This window comes from Loxodonta africana, chromosome 4 (genome assembly GCF_030014295.1).
Source record: "Loxodonta africana isolate mLoxAfr1 chromosome 4, mLoxAfr1.hap2, whole genome shotgun sequence".
Taxonomy (NCBI): Eukaryota; Metazoa; Chordata; class Mammalia; order Proboscidea; family Elephantidae; genus Loxodonta; species Loxodonta africana.
The window spans coordinates 151,867,602-151,886,636 of record NC_087345.1 but is presented as its reverse complement, the minus strand read 5'-3'; the positions used below and the strand labels follow the sequence as shown (position 1 = coordinate 151,886,636).

General features: G+C 35.3%; 1 protein-coding gene across 3 annotated transcripts in view; it reads left to right on the top strand.

Annotated features, from left to right (window-relative positions):
- UPF2 (UPF2 regulator of nonsense mediated mRNA decay) overlaps positions 1-19,035 on the top strand; it is a 140,013-nt gene that overhangs the window by 86,913 nt on the left and 34,065 nt on the right. For all 3 annotated transcript variants that reach the window (XM_010590732.3, XM_003410584.4, XM_064284855.1), the window contains exons 15-19: positions 1,379-1,562; positions 8,969-9,108; positions 13,264-13,368; positions 13,668-13,766; positions 17,161-17,328. In XM_010590732.3, the coding sequence (XP_010589034.1) occupies positions 1,379-1,562; positions 8,969-9,108; positions 13,264-13,368; positions 13,668-13,766; positions 17,161-17,328 (696 nt within the window). The remainder of the gene's footprint in view (positions 1-1,378; positions 1,563-8,968; positions 9,109-13,263; positions 13,369-13,667; positions 13,767-17,160; positions 17,329-19,035) is intronic.

Sequence of the window (19,035 nt, the reverse complement as noted above, 5' to 3'; positions counted from 1 at the left end):
GCTGAGCACTTAAAATCCAAAAAACCAAACCCATTGCTGTTGAGTAGATTCCGACACACAGCGACCCTATAGGACAGAGTGGAACTGCCCCATAAGGTTTCCGAGGACTGGCTGATGGATTCAAACTGCTGTCCTTTTGGTTAGCAGCCAAATACTTGGAGACTGCCCGTATTGAAAACTAGAGTTTTGCTACAAAATGGCAGCTATAACTGTCAGCTTCCAAAGTAGAATCCCTTTCAGAAGAGAATCCTTATTTGGATTCACTCTGACATCTGAGGCTGAGAGATAACAGCCACTCAGAAATATCCAGGAGCAAAAAGACAGACATTTTCCAGCTTGACTGAAAGAAATGTAGCAGTAGGGAATAGCAGTAAGAAGTGAGTGAGGCCTGGAAATAAGGTCAGTGTGTTCTGGCTAGACCATAGAAAGTAGCACTAAGTGTTGGAAGGTAAGGTAGAAAGGATCGCTGAGAACTAGTGCCTCCAAACTTTAATGTGCGTACACATCGCCTGGGGATGTTGCTAAGATGCTGACTATGATTTAGTTGGTTAATGATGGGGCCTAAGATTCTGCATTTCTAATAAGCTCTGGCCTCAGAACACACTTTGAGTAGCAAGGTCCGAGAGCAAACTGAAGAGGAATAAAACACCCTGAGAAATACCTGTTTATATACTAGTGAATTCTTGTGTTGTGGTTCTAATTACTGTAAACTTATGAATTAGAGCAAATACAAAATAGAATGAGGGAAGCGGGCTAGGAGAGGGAAACACCTACACAGTAACATATAAAACCCAACACCAAACATATACACAGTAGATATTTAATAAATGCTTTTCGATCAATGATTTTTATATATTTCAAAAGAAAGTCTTCAGATACCTTAGTTGACCTTTTGAAAAATCAAAGGAGGTAGTGTAGAGAAAATAATGATATTTTATCAGAATTACGGCTTTGAATCCAGTTGTTTTTGTAAAATTTAATATTTAAACCCTGATTGAGGGTAGAGGAAGGACTCAACGGCAACAGCTTGGGAGTAGAAAGGGTTTCTGCTTTATTTCAGAGTACCTGAAAATTTAGTATTTTATTTATAATTTTTCTTTGCCCCCCTTTTTTTTCCCAAGGAATCTATGATAATTTGTAATTTAAAAAATACTTAAAAGAAGTCACCAAGTGGATCTGAAACTTTATAGATGGAAGAAAATAATTGGAATAGGGAGCAGGGATAATAGGATCGTTGTTGACCATTAATAAAAATGATAGATGTCTTGTACAACTTTTTAGCTTAGTTATTTTAACTAGGTAACATCACAGTACAATTATTTAAAAAAATTTTTTTATTAATTTCTTATAGCTAAATTTATTTTTCATTTGTTATCAGCGTTATGTTTGGTGGAAGAAAAGTTTGGAGGTTTGGACAAAAGAGCATCCATTTCCTATTGACATAGATTACATGATCAGTGATACACTAGAACTGCTAAGACCAAAGATCAAACTCTGTAATTCTCTGGAAGAATCCATCAGGCAGGTACACGACTTGGAACGGGAATTCTTAATAAAACTAGGTAAGCAATAATACAGGGAGAAAATGAAGGTGGTACTTGGGAGATTGCTTCTAGAATTTGCTCTGTGATGTTATCAGTTTGAGCTTACATTCGTATGCTTTCTCTTTCTATCTTTGATGTTGAGTGTTACATAACAGTACTAGGTAAAATCTGTGGCTATTTATTAATTTTATTAAATAATCCCAAGTTGGAGGAAAACAGTCATGTAGGACTTAAAGCAAGTGATAGGAATAGAAAAACACAATCCTGCTAGCTTCTCTTTAAATTTTTTGAATTTTGGGTTACTGTTGTAAAATCTGAAGGTCTCTGGGTAGCACAAATGGTGCTGGACTACTAAACTAAAGGTCAGCAGTTTGAACCCACCCAGTGGCACCCTGGAAGAAGACCTGGTGATCTACTTCTGTAAGGATTAAACTCGTTGCTGTCAAGCAAATTCTGACTCATAGCAACCCCTGTGACAGAGTAGAACTGCCCCCGTAGGGTATCCAAGGCTATTACCTTTTTTATTATTATTATTTTTAATTGTGCTTTAGGCGAAAGTGTATGGAGCAGATTAGTTTCCCGTTTGCTAGTTTGTTTATAAAGTGTTCCGTGACATTGGTTGTGTCAGCATTATCTTCATTTCTACCCTGGGTTCCCTATTAACTTTCATCTGGATTTTCTATCCCTTCCTGTCTTCTCATCTTTGCTTTTGGGCAAATGCTGCTCTTTTGATTTTGTTTAATTGATTGTTCTAAGGAGCATGTCCCTCTCAGGTGTTATTGTTTATAATATGAGCCTATCGTTTGGCTGAAAGGTGGCTTCCGGGAATAGCTTCAGTTCCAGGTCAGAAGGGTGTCTTAAGGCCATATCCTTAGGAGCTCCTTCGGTCTTTGTCAGGCCAGTAAGTCTGGTCTTTTTTGTGAATTTGATTTTTTTCTTCTGCATTTTTCTTCTGCTCTGTCTGTGACCCTCTGTTGTGATCCCAGTCATAATGGTTGGTAATGGTCGCTGGGCACCATCTAGTTCTTCTGATCTCAGAAACATGTAGGCTGTGGATCGTGCAAGGCTGTAATTTTTATGGAAGCAGACTGCCACGTCTTTCTCCTGTAGAGTGGCAGGTGGGTTCAAACCACTGACCTTTTGGTTAGCAGCCAAGTGCTTCACCACTGCACCAAGATTAGAGCCAGAAAAACCCTATGGAACAGTTCTACTCAGCAACACATGGGGTCACCATGAGTCAGAATTGACTCAATGGTAGTAGGGTTTTTTTGTTGTTGTTTTGTTTTTTATATATAAGATCTCCTTTCAGTTAAGCATATCTTTGTTATATTTGTACATTGTGTATTTCAACAGGTATTACTTCTTAAGAAAGTACAGGTTAGAATTTACGAAAGGAGTACTTGTTAGAAATTTGGAACTGCCGTACAGAATTTCAGATCTCCTCACAGTTACCTCTGTTTCTAAGATCTAGAGAAAATGTGCGACGAGAGGATTATCTGTTTACTTTGTCAGTATCCTTCTGTTACTGTTCTGGGAGAAGAGTCATCAGCAGCTCCCACGAGGGACTGTAGGAGACGACAAGTATTGTCAGTAGAAATAGTTAGAACACGACATAGCCATACTAGTCTGGTTTGGTTGCTGATAGCTCCTAGCAGGTTTTATTGTAGTCATTTCAAAGTAACATTATTTTATTTTCAGGCTATTATCCTTCATTAAGGGAGCCTTACTGTCGGTGGGTTTTACTGTCACCAAGTTATACTAATTATATAAGTTTATAACATTGCATATCTAAAGAACTCTTCATAGTGAAGGCATTTGTGATTTTTTTTCCTCCTAAAACTTTATTTTTTCATATTATTATATCCAGCATATTAATAGAAATTGCTTTCTCCAAAGGTAAATCCTCTTTTGGAGAATATAATTGTTATTGTCTATTTATTTGAGCCTTACCTTTAAAGCTGCTATCGGTTGTGCTAAAATCCTGGTGGTGTAGTGGTTAAGCTCCATGGCTGGTAACCAAAAGTTTAGCGGTTCGAATCCACCAGGCACTGCTTAGAAACTCTGGGACAGTTCTGCTCTGTCCTATAAGGTCACTGTGAGTCAGAGTTGACTCAACGGCAATGGTTTTGGTTTGTTTTTTTGGTATTGGTTATGCAAGCTTTAAATTGTTCTGCTACTCAACTCATAAAAGCATATTGATTCTAGCCTTGTTTCTCAAAAATCTTTAAGATTGTTACTTTCTGTATAGTGGGCATGAGTAAATATTACTTTTTTTTTATTGTGCTTTAAGTGAAAGCTTACAAATCAAGTCAGCCTCTAATATAAAAACTTACACACGCCTTGTGATGTACTCCTAGCCGTTCTCCCTCTTAAATATTACTTTGACAGCCAGTTTGGTAGCAATAAAGAGACTACTTGTGCTTTGTCATTTATAGATCAGAGGGTTAAATTAAAGGACTTCAGGCTTCCTATGAGGAGTCTGTCCTTGTTTGGAATGTGAGGGGGAAAAGTAGATCACCATTTGCAAATGAAACTCAAAGATGGTAGCAACTAGAATCATTATGCTCCCAAATCTTCTCCATTTTCCTCCTGGTTTAGAGTCTAAATATCAGGAAGAAGGTGTACATGAATGATACTAAATCTGTTTCCTGTTGAAAACCATAAGATAACATAGTATCTTGCTTTTGGTAGTTTTTTTTCAAGCACCTGAACATTCATTATCTTATTTTAACTTTATAACAACCCAGTGCTAACATAGTAGGTAATAGGGAAACACTAAAAACATTCCTTTATATTTTTAAACATAATATTTATTATCATTAGAAGTAATAAATGTTCATCGCAGAAATTTTGAAAAACAACAGGAAAATAAAAACCACCCATAATTCCATACCCAGAGATAATCATCTGTTAACATTTTCATATATATTTATCTGTTCTTTATGACTATATCATAATTTATTAGTTCTTGTAGGACACTTAGATTGTTCCCAGTTTTGTACCACTATAACATTCTCGTATTATTTTTGGGTACACCTCTCATTTTTTCAGCATAGATAGAATTACTGACTGAGACGTATCTTTAAATTTAAGAATGAAACCAAAATGGTAGTAGGCAATACTAATTTAATTCTGGTTTGGAAGTTCTAGATAGCATTAAGTAGAAAATGAAAGGAATAAAAGTTTAAAAAGCCATACAGCTACATTACAAAGCAAAAGAGTGTGCCTCATAAATTAGAAATTAAATCAGTGGAAAAAAATAAAAAGTACAGAAATAGTCCTGATTAAATATAAAACAGTTTCATATTGGACAAGCGAGAATCCTTTTTTAAAAACAGGATGAGAGCGACAGGTAAGCATTTGGGGAAAAATTGAAATGGAGCCATATTTTATATCATGTGACAAACTCCAGAGGAATTAAAGAGTTAAATATTTACCTTTTAAAAGTTAAAAATATATGTGATTGTTAATCAGATATTTGGAGAGGTGTTAATGTTCCCAATTTTAAAATGACAAAAGTAGGCACACAAAAGTAGGCAGATTCAGATGTTTTAAGACTTTTATGTAGTGAAAAATAACTAAAATTAAAGGAGTAATAATTGCATTCCACACCAGGTTATTGTCACTTGTTTAAAGAGTACAGGCAAATTGATAATAAAATTGAATACCCCCATAGATAAATGGACATGACAATTAAATAAGAGAGGGCAGGACAAGTTGGTGTGTTTACTGAATACTACCTGTTTGCCAGAATGATAGAGGTAGTGTTATTCATATTTGACAAATTAATTAAGCAAAGCCCAAATTAAAACCCTAGGTAACTGGTCAAACCAGAATTCAAAGACCGTGCTTTCTGATGTATTCAATATGTAGGGAAAATATTTAACATCTCTAGTAGCAGAGAAATATAAATTAAATCTGAAAGGGGGTGTTGCAGGATAACTGGAGCACTGAGCAGCTCATATTCAAGAGAACAATATTTGATTTCAGCCCCCAAACACAATTCTGACTCACATATTTTTAGTATTTTACTGGTTGGAATTTGCATTTTGTTTTCTCTATGTCCTTTACATATTAGTTTTTGTCTGCGTTGTTAATTTTAGATGGACAATTTCCTAGGGTTCAACAAGTGAATAATTACACAGTTTAATAAATGCAAAATATAATACTTAAAGTGTTTTTAAAACTAATTTGCAACATAAATGAGCGTGTGTTAAAAACAGTATGTATTTTACCTTACAAAATAGAGGTATAACTATCAAAACAAAGCTACTTATACATTAGTTTTCCCCATGATGTGTATTTTATTTGGCTATAACAAAGGTGTAAAGTATGTCTCATGCCATGTGAATTTATCACCACTAGGGTGTTTTTTTTGTTTTTGTTTTTTTTTAGGGTGTTATTCCTGTGAGAATGGTTAAATTTATACAGTTAGATTTGACTTTAAATTTTCTGCCTTGTGTAATTCAGATAATAGTCCAAAATTTTGCTTCTTAAAGTCTGAATAAGCAAATAAGCTTATTTATAAAAACTAGTAAATAAAAAAAAAAAAAGTAAATAAGCAGGTAGAAAATATTTAAGTTAATGGAATCTCAGTCTGAAAACACCAACTTTTTTCTTCCGTGTTACTTTCCATTTAATCCTTTCAAGACCTAATTATTTTCTCCTTTAAATTTTTCTGTTGACACTGTATGTTTTCACTAATAGAAGGAGTGCTGATTAAAGGACCAATTCAGAATTTTTGCTGAGTTACGGATTTTGATACAAGTTACCTGGGATCACATGTGTCCCGGTGGACACTGGGCGTAGTAAATCCTGCCAATATAAGCCAGTGATAAAATCTGGGTTTTTAAAAATCTTTTAAAATTTTATTTCTTGAAAATTGGTAAAATATGAAGGCACCTGGCAATGGCTGTCTCCTTCTTCTTAGCCTTTTTATTATTTTTCATGAAACTTTTCAAAACATTGTACAATGCATTCTTCCTTGCTGCGGAAGCAGTACTTACAGCCAGAATAAATAAAGCCAAGGGATTTTTTATCTCAGGACAATTACCGCTACAATGCGTTCTTCATTATTGCAGAAGCAGTACTTACAGGCCAAATACATAAAACCAAAGGCATTTGAATCTCAGGAAAATTACCACTAGTGTGTATTCTTCATTATAACAAAAGCAGTACCAACAGTTAAGAAGCAGAAACAGCTGCCCTGGAATATTGTAGACCTGCTTACAGCAGTGTGTGCCACCTGCTACACGTAGAAACAGTGATTAGACTCTAAGATTGAATATGGCGTGATAAGAATAACTTCTAGGAGTTCTAAAAAGTACCACTGCAATTCCTTATTCGAAAGGCATTATTTACTATTCAGAAGCTAGAAAAGCACGGAGCCAGTAACATCTGGCAACGGTGAATGGCCTGAAGGAGAAAATGGCCACTATGACTGACTGAAGACCAAGAATCGCTTATTCTTGTCATAAGCACATTCTCAGAAAAACATAGTAACTGAGAAACAGTGAGGAGACATCTCACAGAAAAAAAGGCAAAACTGTTAAAAGTTTAGAAAATTCACACACCCGGGAGGCATCACCCAAGACAGTGCTTAGCCTACACAAAAATGAGGCTCCAACTCAAGAGTTCTTGAGTAACATGCATTTCAAAAGGCTCCCACCTTGAGATTAAATTGGGTTACCTCCTTCCCAAAGAACTCTAGAGGCATAAAGCGTGGATGGGATACTGTATATCTGACAGGCCCAGAAAGGGTTCTGCACTTTATCCATCTTCTCTCTTAATTTTTTATTTCCAAACTTGAATGTGCTTTCATTAGTCCTTCTGTACTTCCGTATTTCCATCAGTTCTTAATCAGTGGCTTAGACTTGAGACACTGGAGTAATTTGCTTTTATTTTTATTGGTTGGGCTGGTTCTTGAAATTCTGTGGACATTCATCATAAAAGGAGAGGGCTAAATCACATCGTCACTGAAGTTTCCTCCTGCTCTAGTAGTCTAAGATTCTGTGGATAAACAGGTGTTTACTAGGTGACTACTGTGTGTTTATCAATGTGTAGCCTCTGTTAAGTTTTAAGTATATAAAACAAGTTCTTTGTCCTCAAGGGTCTTTTAATTTGATGTGACATTTATGAAATCATGAGAGAAAAATATAACATGGTATATCATTAAATATAAAGTGCTGTGATAAATTCTCCAAGTGTTTTAGGAGCTAGTAGGGGGAAAAGTTATAGATTAAAATACTCAGTGATAGTTTATGCAGGAAGTAAAACTTAAACTAAACTGGAAGAACAGATAGAATTTGAATGTGTATATCGAGGAGGATCCCTAGTAATGCAGTGGTTAAGAGCTTGGCTGCTGACCAAAAAGTAGGCAATTCAAATCCACCAGCTGCGCCTTGAAAACCCTGTGGCCAGTTCTGCTCTGTCCTTCAGTGTCTCTATGAGTCGGGGTAGACTGGACGACAGTGGGTATCATAGTAGCTGCAACAGTGGGCTCAGACACAGCAATGATTGTGAAGCCTCAGACATAGCAGGACCAGGCAGTGTTTCATTCTGTTGTACTTAAGGTCACTATGACTCGGAACTGATCCGATGGCACCTAACAACAACGTTCAGTGAGCAATGTCCCAAGATAGTACTCCTAGGACTCCTGGGACAGGAGTCTAACCCAACTGTAGGAGAAGGCTTAGGGAGCATAGTGGGAAATAATTGACTCACATGAGGCCATATTATGTGCAGCTTGAAAGTAGAGATGCGTTTAGAATTCAAATGTTAGTAAGGAAGACTTGATTAGGCAGTGAAATGTGGGAGGAGCATGGGGAGGTAGGACAGATTCAAGCCAGGGAGTTTCTGCATGCTGTTAATGCAAGAAGGGGGAAAAAAAAAAAAAAGCTATACTGTGACAAAGGTGCTGGATCTTTTTGCGTTCTTCCCCTAGTCTTAATTTTCAGACATTCAAATTGACAGCCAAAGGCTGTTTCTGCATTAAAGCAATACGATTTTCTATGAGTTTTTAGAGATTTTTGAAGCTTCGTTTGATGAAGTGAACTCCTGTGTGTCTGAGGCTATACCTTATGTGCTCCTACTTTGTGCCTTTGTTTATATGAGATTGAGGTAAATGGGACACTCTGAGCATTTGGAGCACTTGAAAAAAGGGGGAAAAAATTATATATGTAGATACATGTATTTTTTTGCTAGTGGGTAAGAAATGAATCAGTGTTCCTTTGTTGAAATGAAGGTCTGTACATTTAGTGTTTAAAATGTCTCTCAAAATAGTTTTAAATTCCATTCTTACTTTCTGTTGTCCTAGAAAAATGGCTATTGAATTGTCTTTCTTAATACATGCTTCTAACTGAAGTAATGTTGAAAACTAGTCTTTAGAAGCTTTTTAAATTATTTTTCTAATTTCTCATTTTAAGGGCTAGTAAATGACAAAGATTCAAAAGATTCTATGGCAGAAGGAGAAAACCTTGAAGAGGATGAAGAAGAAGAAGAAGGGGGAGCTGAAACAGAAGAACAATCTGGAAATGAAAGTGAAGTAAATGAACCAGAAGAAGAGGTGATGACTTTTATTTATAGCAAATAGGTACATTTGTATGAGAGTATTTTGATTATATGAGCCAAGATTTTTTAACGTGTAAAAATGAAAGATACCCATCTTAGTGTTATTATAGTAAATGTAAGTAATAGAATATTTGTGTTATAAAACCCCTTGATTGAGTTTTTTTTTTTTAAGTTAAAAAATAATGACATAGAATTTTTACTTAATAAGCAATTTTGAAGAAAACAAAATTCTTTGATCTCCTTCATATCTTAATTTCATCTTTGAATATGGACTTTTTAATCTGTGGGTTTTATAGTCCAAAAAGCAAAATTACTGGCTAAATGTTGAGGAGCTTTGCTTTGTTTTTCCCAGATATAATAGCATATGAAATACGAAATTTATCATGTGCCATAATAATTTCGTTTTGTGACTCTGTTAGGTGAAACCGTAGGAAAATGATGGCAGTTCTGCCATTTTTCATCTACCAAAATGTCATTTTCATATTCATCCTAATAGTTTTAATTATTTCTTTTTTTCTTTGAAACCTGTTTAAAAGTTTCATCTAAAATAATATAATGCCTGGGATTTGCTTCATAAAATAGAGGTAGATTGGTCAGTGAGTTAGCTGTATAGAAGAAAACAAAACTGACTATGAGCTAGTAATTGCTCAACTGTGTGATAGGTACACAGGAGTTCATTATACTTTTGTCTATATTTACATTAGTTTGAAATAAAAAATTTTTAAATGGTAGGGTAAATAAGGATAACAATGGGACACTGATGAAAATAAAATTGAAACCATGGAATTGGCATTTTTCACTGATTTTAGTATAAGTTTATAATCATTATGATTTGGTGTGTAGGATTTTTCTACTCCTTAGGTGCATAAAGCACTTAGGAGAATGTGATAATTTAAAAGTGCGACATTAATTAAATGTTGAAAAAAGTTTAAATTTGTAATCAGTATTTAAATGTTTGGGGGAAATTCTGTTTGTTAAATTCTTAGGTTTTGATTTATTTGAGTAAATAGAATATAAATATTTAGAGGAGGGAGTTTAATATTTAAAGGAATGTTGGTTGTTTAAAACATTTGGAAGAAAGATTCGTAAACTGGATATTTAAAAAAGATTCATTTAGAATTAAAGAAAGAAAAAGGACCCAGTACTTTAGTGATTTAAAATTTTCTACTGTTAGAGATAAAATTACCTAAGACTGTGTTGGAAACCCTGGTGGCGTAGTGGTTAAGAGGTCAGCAGTTTGAATCCACCAGGCGCTCCTTGGAAACTCTACGGGGCAGTTCTACTCTGTCCTGTAGGGTCGCTATGAGTCAGAATTGACTCGACAGCAACAGGTTTTTTTGGGGGAAGACCGTGTTTACTTTAACCCCCAGGGTCTATAGCCATTGCTGAATTAATTATTTAATGACTACATGATAAATAGCTTTGCTGTTAATTAAAAATGAATGATCGTATAAAAGGCAATATTGGCAATAATGTATGGTTTTTATAATTTGGCTAGTATTTACAGCAGTGGAAGTATACTTCTAAGTATTTATGTTATTGCACTTTAAGTATTTATGGCTAATAACACTTTCTCTTTTAACCATTGAACTCTCTTATAGTAAATATAAAAAAATTAAAAAATAAGAACTGAAATGTTTTTATAATTTGGTTTCAGTATGAGATGGACATTATATTGCTTTGTTTTCAAAATGAAGTTGCCATAGAAACATTCAGTAATACAATTTAAATTAGCTTATTAAGTATTTTATAACAACAAAGGGAAATGAGAGTGTTTCCATTTCATGTTTGCAGACTAATGTTATGGTTGTCTTTGGATTTTGCTCACTGCAGGAATTAGGTAAACAGGCTGTAATAAATCCAACATCGTCAAGTAAATGTGATGTTAAAAAGTGACTCATTTTCTTAGATAAGTTTCTCATTTGTATTGTGTATTTCTTATAAATTCTCATTTGTAGTGTATTTTTCCCTCTAAATGCATTTTCTCCTTTTCAAATGTGAACTTTTAAGTTTTGAAGGTTGTGTCATTTTAAGCTATTGCTTACTTTTCCAATTGCAAAGTGAATATCGTGCAAGATGTATGTGTGTTTGCTAGGAGAAATACAATGCTCAGTTGGAGGATTCATATGGCTATGTCTGGGAGGAGAAATGAAAGGTGTGGTTTACTTTAAGAGAAATAAGGTTGAAATAGTTTACTTCTCCACCTCCTGACCACCCTTTCCCATGACTACCCTTAAAACATAAAAAAAAAAAAATATATATAGGGAGGAGAAAATTTTTGAAAGAGAAACAGATGCATTAATTCTGAAGTCATAAAAGTAACAGAGGATATTCAACAACAGTTAGCTTCAGCTGAGAAAGAAAAGAGCTAAAAATTCAACTCTTTGGAAAAACGGTGTTGTTTTGGTCTTAGTCTCCAACTTTTTCAAAACCAGAATATTTTCTCTTAAATACCAGCTATGTAAATTAAATATAACTTTTTAAATATTAAGTAAATGTTCTGCTGAAACTCTAACTTGATGTAGGTAACATTTTTTTATTAACAGCAGCACAAGATTTATTATTACACTACCAATACCAAAAAAAAAACCCATTGCTCTCAAGTTGATTCCGACTCATAGTGACCCTATAGTACAGAGTAGAACTGCCCATAGAGTTTCTAAGGAGCAGCTGGTGGATTCAAACTGCTGACCTTTTGGTTAGCAGCCAGACAGTTAACCACTGTACCACCAGGGTTCCTCAATAGCAATAATTGTTATTTATTGAGCACTTATTATTCACAGTTATAAGCACTGAATTTGTATTACTATCTCTTATACCACCCTGTGAGAAAATAAGGCACAAATGGGCTCAATAATTTGCCCAGGATTTCACAGTAACAAGTGACAGAGCCAGTATTTGAACTTCAGGCAGTTTGACTTATGCTGTGCTGCCCTCCTGCACCCCTTGGCCAGTTTAGATTGTGTGGTCGTTGATTACTTCCTGATTCCACAGATTATTATACCAATCAAAATATACAGTGGGATTAGGACCAGTGAAATTCTCGTTCAGTGTTTCAGTTTCAAAAATTAATGCATTTTATGTTGCCTGAGTAATATAAAAAATAAAGGGTAAGGGAAAAACGTTAATGTATTTTAATTTAGTTTTTTGAACAGAAAGTATCTTAAGTGTTAAGAAATGATTAAAATTTTCAAGGGCAGATTTACAAGCATCTCTTACAAATTTAATTTGGAATTACAGAATTATGTAAAAATAAAGTCAATACATTTGTGTACTTTCTTGAAATGTTTGCATTTTAGAAACTAAAATTCTTCAAAATGTATACCTGGTTGTACATAAGAAGTAATAAATGTATTAGGTCTTTGAAATTAATTTGTACCATACATTAAAATAGAAACCCTGGTGGCATAGTGGTTAAGGGTTCGGCTGCTAACCAAAAGGTAAGCAGTTTGAATCCACCAGACACTCCTTGGAAACCCTATGGGGCAATTCTACTCTGCCCTATGGTTGGAATCAACTTGTCAAATTTGAAGCCATTTGTTTTCTCTTAGAAATTATTAGTCATCGTGGCACAATGGGAGGCATCTTTGCTTAGTGTAGTGTTTTTTCAACTTTATGGAACTATGCAGGGGTTAATTGGGTTTTGGGGGGTGAAAGAATGAACAAATGGAGTTTCACTGTGTGTTTCGTACCCCTTCAAAAATCCATCGGGGTCTGCTCAATCTTCTGTTTAAAAAGGAATTTCAGCTGATAGAAAGAAGGTACAGTGGTATTGACTGGGCAAGATAAAGAGAAGTAGTGCTTGAAAGCCATGCATTAGTGGAAACAGAACTCTGCTTAATAGCTGTGTGTCCTTGGGCAAGTCACCAACTTTTCTGAGCCTCAGTTTCAAGGTTCAGGAACTGGTTCTTTGTGGAAATCAAGGAAGAGTTTCTACAAAGGATCTTTGAATTATTAGATCACTGAAAGATAGTGAAATGGGTTTTTCAGCTACTGCTATTTAGTAAATGTTGCTAGATGACTGTGCCTTACCATTGTAAGCAGACTACATGAAACTTGAAAATAATAAACAATTATACAGAAGTTTTAAAATCTTTTTAAGACATGCAAAATGTAGTAACCCTTTTCCACTAATGTTAAACAATTTCAGGAAGGTTCTGATAATGATGATGATGAGGGAGAAGAAGAAGAGGAAGAGAATACAGATTATCTTACTGATTCCAATAAGGAGAATGAAACTGATGAAGAGAATACTGTACGTATGGCTGAAAGTTTTGCTTTTTAAAATTATCCAACATTTTCATAATATTTGAATTCTAACCAGTGCATTTTTTTTTTTTTTTATAATTGACACTTCTGGAAACTCAGTTTCAATTTGTTTTCCTAAGTAAATACTTTTTCTTTATTAGTGAATTCTTTTACCATTTAACAATGTTACTTACTTTACTTGTTAGTTGAGTTGTGAAGCTGTATATAGAGGAAGGCTCTGCCATATAAAACGTTACAATTAAAATTCTGACCTGATTTTGTTGTTTTTTGTTTTGTTTTATTAAGGAGGTAATGATTAAAGGAGGAGGACTTAAGCATGTACCTTGTGTAGAAGATGAGGACTTCATCCAAGCTCTGGATAAAATGATGCTAGAAAATCTTCAGGTATTAAATATTGTTCTTTTCCAAAGACTCTTCTCAGTATGAAATATGGCAGCACAGTGAGTTTTGGTTAATTCTGTACTCTCCACACGTCTGCCTCTGCAGCAGCTTTTGAACTTACTAATACTTCTTGTACCCTGCATCTCTGCACATCTCTTTGAAGTAAAGTGGGAGAAAATGCAGTAAACATTAGACTTGAGACAGAATTATATCATTGAGCCAGTGTGGACTTTTTTTCTTTGAGTCATATTTGTTTATTTCTGATACCTTTTTTAGGGGTCCAGCTTTGTGGAAGGTGAATATTTGGGGGAAATTTAGTAAATTCTTAAGTTTGATTTATTATTTGAATAACTTGCATATAAATATTTAGAGGAATATTGGTTTCTTAATGTTTTTTAAGATTTAATTATTTAATATATTCATAACATTAAACTGAATTTTATGAGGAGCTCCATCTAGAATTTTAAAAAAGTAACAGTAATTTAGAGTAATTATATTTTTCTGTAGTTAGAGGTAAAATTGTTAAATTGTTTACTTTAGTCATGTGGTATATCTCTTCCTAAACCTTTTGGTGACTTGAAAGGAGTGGTTTTGCCAGAATGGTGAAATGAAAGCCCCTTTTAATGGTTCAGTGGAGAATGGGGAGGAAGTGAAGATATTGGATGTAAGATATCTTTTGAGGAGTTTTCACTACAAAGGGAAGAGAAATAGCTAGAGAAGGTCAAAATTTAAAGGAGTTATTTTTTTAAGATATAAGAGGTTATAGAATGTTTACATGCTGATGGAGTAATCCTTTAGAGAAGAAATACAGGGTTTTTTTTTCCTTGATGCTAGTAAGGCCAAAAGCTAAGATAAAGTACAAATTAGCATTATAGGTATATCAGCTAGGCTAAATTGGTTACTGTCTTTAGAGAAGACATTTTTATGGGGAAGGTAGGTATTTAACAAGTAACCAAACAAATACTTAATTTCAAATTGTGATAAATGCTAAGGAACTAAAAGAATAGAATGCTTTGGCAGAGAATAAGACAAAGGCCTTAATTAGGCAGGATAATCAGGGAAGCCATCTCTGAGGTCATGAATTTTAAACAAGAAAGATGGACCTAGCTAAGTGAAAAATTAGGGAAATGTGGGAACAATGTGTACAAAGGCCCTGAAGCAGAAAAGAACTTGTCATGTTTGAAAAACTAAAAGAAGGTCGATATTAATAGAAATTGGTGTGTGGGAAGATGGTACAGCATGAGAATGGAGACATATAATAGGACACTTTTGGAAGCTTTTAAGGAAAAGGAGTGACACGCTCTTATGTGGAAGTGGTTAGGAGCCTGTTGTAATTTAGGTGACAGATCTAGGGTAGTAGCAGGGCATGCAGTAGGAAGTCTGGATTTGAAAGGTATTTAGGAGGTAGAGTGAACTAGATTTGTTTGGTACTTGATTGGATATGGGAACATGCAGGAAGAGAGTAAAAATTTGATATTCAGTTTTCTAGTATGGAGCACACTATTTGTGTGAGAACAAATGAAAGAACAAGTAAGAATTCAGCTTTGGCCATGTTAAGTTGAGAAGCCTGTGAGTTGTCAAAATGGAAATGTCTAGAGATCAGAAGAGTTTTACAGCATGAAAACATAAATATGGTAGAGTGTATTTAAAGCCTTGGAAATAAATGAATCACTCAGACGTAGTGTGTGAAGAGAGAAGAGAGAAACAGGTCAAGATTTAGCCCTGAAGAACCCCAACGTTAAGAAATAAAGTAAAAATGTTAATAAAGTCAAAGGTATAGAAAAATGTAATCCTATATTAAGTCCTAGTTTTTAAATGTTAATCAAATACCCAAAGTGAACAACTGTACAGAGTATCTTCCTTTGGGTGAAGTTGTCATAGGAAGACTCAATATAGTAAAGACAAGTTTCTATAATTCACGTCCTTAAATTTAGTGTGATCCTCATTATATTCCATCAGGAGATTTGGGGGGGCGGGGGCAGGGGAAGAGATGAGCAGGGAGATGGATGCAGAGTGAATTTAACACAATTATTCTTAAAAACATCTGTAAGAATAAGCAAAATAGCTAGGAAATTTCTGGAAAATGAGAGGTGTAATGCTCTAGATATTACAATATATTAAAACCAAAACCAAACCAAACCCGTTGCTGTCGAGTCAATCCTGATTCATTGCAACCCTGTAGGACAGAGTAGAACTGCCCCGTAGAGTTTCCAAGAAGCGCCTGGTGGATTTGAACTGCTGACCTTTAGGTTAGCGGCCGTAGCACTTAACCACTACGCCACCAGGGTTTCCACAAGATATTAAGACATTTTAAATGTGCAGTAATAGTTGGGGACAGTGTAGATAGATTAATGAAACAAAGGAGAATCCAAAATAGACCTAAAACATGGGAATTTAATATTATCATTTTGCTTGATTTTACAAGTCTCTTATAAACACACGCACGTAAGATGTATATCTTAACAAGTTTATGAGTTATTTGACTAAGTGGAGACTAGGTCTTTTTATTATTAATATCTTCAACCCTAACACAGTAAGTCTTCATGAAGATTTGTTTAATTAGTTGTTTGTTAACTCAAGTGTAAATGTTAAAGATAATTAGTAATATCAACCAAAAATTAATCTGAACAAAATAGATTGCATTCATTCTCAAATATTTATTGATCACCTGCTCTGTGTTTTAAGGTGCCTAATAGTAAAAGCTTAGATTGCCTCAAAGATACTATTGGTAGAATTACGGATGTCAAAGGCAATTCAGAGGGCTCAGACGGAAGTGAGAGCTATAGAGAAAGTCTCTGTCGTATCAGAGAATACATACGGTGTCAACAACAGAATGTTGCTAGAAATGTGGACGTTAAATGTGCTTCTAGTGAAGCTTTAAAAGGAAATGATGAGCATATGATTGGACAGTGGAAGAACAGAGAACACTGGAGAAAGGGAATACAGTGGTGAGCTCCGAAGTATGGCGGGGCACTTCTGTCCAGGCAGTTATGATACATTATGATAACATTGAAGGAAAACATGCAGTGTGCTTATAAGTATGAAAAAAGATTACTTAACTCAGGCTGGGGAAAGCTTCTGTGATGCCTTGAAAGTTTAAGAGAGTACAGTGCATTTGAGGAATTGAAGGAGATTGAATAAAACCCGAAGCATTGTGTACTTGGGAGGGGCCAAAGCAATAGATAGGAGCCAAATCACATAGATCATTTCAAACTGTATGAAAAGGTGTTAGGTAGTGGGAGAGAAATACTCTATGGTTTCATCTGTGTTTCAGAAAGATTACTCTGGCTGTAATGATTGTTGCATTTTAAGAGATGTAACACTGAATGGATTGTTTGCAGTTTATACTTACATGTACCTTAGAGTGTTTACATAGTTTTAAATTTCTGTCTTTAAGCAACGAAGTGGCGAATCTGTTAAAGTGCATCAACTTGATGTTGCTATTCCTTTGCATCTCAAAAGCCAGCTGAGGAAAGGGCCACCACTTGGTGGTGGGGAAGGAGAGGCAGAGTCTGCAGACACAATGCCATTTGTCATGTTAACAAGAAAAGGCAATAAACAGCAGGTAAGAAACTGTCAGCCGAATATTCACCAATGATTGTAATCCAGTGGAAGTAGTAACTGTTTTATATGTTCCAGATTATCTTTGTGTGCAAGGGGGAAAGAATTGGAAGCTTTTAAAGTGTTCAGTTTCAGTTCAGAAATAATTTTATTGATTGATTAGCTGATGGATAGATAGATGTTGTTATTAGGTGCCATTGAGTTGATTTTTGCTCATAATGACCCACTGCGACAGAGCAGAACTGCCCATTAGGGTTTTCTAGGTTGTAATCATTTTTTTTTACAGGAACAGATTGCCAGGTCTTTTCTTCCATGGAGCCAGTGGGTAGGTTTGAACTGCCAGCCTTTTGATTAGCACTTGAGATGACCTAATTGACTCGCCAGCTTGTATCCTGAGGTACCTCTGGGTGGGTTCAGACCGCCAGCCTTTTGTCTAGTGGCGCACATAACCGTTTGCAGTAGATGCGTGTGTGTGTGTTAGAATATATAAACACACTGACTTTCAGTAGAAAGGTTAGATGAGTTAGTTCCGGGTGGGGAAGGGAGGATGACATCAAATCAATCTCAGAAAATGCTTGATTGCCAAGACGTCTTCTTGAAAGTCACTGTTTTTAATGCCCTGATCCCTCTCCTTCATTCTCCTTATACCCCTCCCGCATTACGGATGTTCATGCAAAAACCATTTTCTTGACAGTTAAGCTGTTACTTTAGTAATTCATATATTCATTCAACAAATACAGTTATATACTGTACAACTTTGATCACTTGTATAAGTAAGAAATTACCTGACAAAAGCAGAGATAAAAATTAATTTAGGCATCATCTCTTTGGGTTGTACTGGCAGAAAAGGGACAGAATACCCCTTCCAGCATAGGTGACACCTCACTAGAGAGGTCTTCCCTAATCGTCCTCTCTAAAACAGCAGTCTCCGTCTCATCACCCTCTCCCATCCTGGTCTCCTTCTACCTTATACCTTGCTCTAGGTGCTAAAGCTGCAGTGATAAAATAAAGTTCCTGCCCTCATGGAGCTTACATTCTAGTGAGAGAGATATGCAAGCAAAAGACAAACGTATTTGCAGATAGTGAAAACTGCCCAGAAGAAAATAAAGCCCAGCTCTCAGACACAGCCATAGGGAGGCTACCTCTTAAAGTTAATAGAATCTTGTGATAGTTGACAGCATTTTTTTCTGTCCTTGTGATACGTAAAATAATGGTACATCTTATAATCAATGGAACATTAGAGTCTGTAAAAAATGGTAGCTACCATAACTTATCTTAGACAAGTTCAGTACCTGGTTCCCACATTCATTCAAATAGCCATTTAACAATTATTTATTGTTTACCTGTTACATACCGGTACTGTTCTCTGTGTGAACATACAGCAGTGAACCAAAGTCTTTCCTCTCTTATAAGCTTTCATTCTAGTGTTGGGAGGCAGACAAAGAAATACATAATGCCCGGTTTAGAAAAATACTGTGAAGGAAACTAGAGCAAGGTGCAAGGATAGAAGGAGACTGGGATGGGAGGAGGTGATGAGACAGAGACTGTTGTTTTTAAGAGGGTGATTAGGGAAGACTTCTCTAATGAGGTGTCACCTGCAGTGGAAGGGGTATTCTGTCCCTTTTCTGCCAGAACAATCTCAAAGAGATGATGCCTAAATTAATTTTCATCTTTGCTTTTGTCAGGTAATTTCTTGTTTATAGAAGGGATC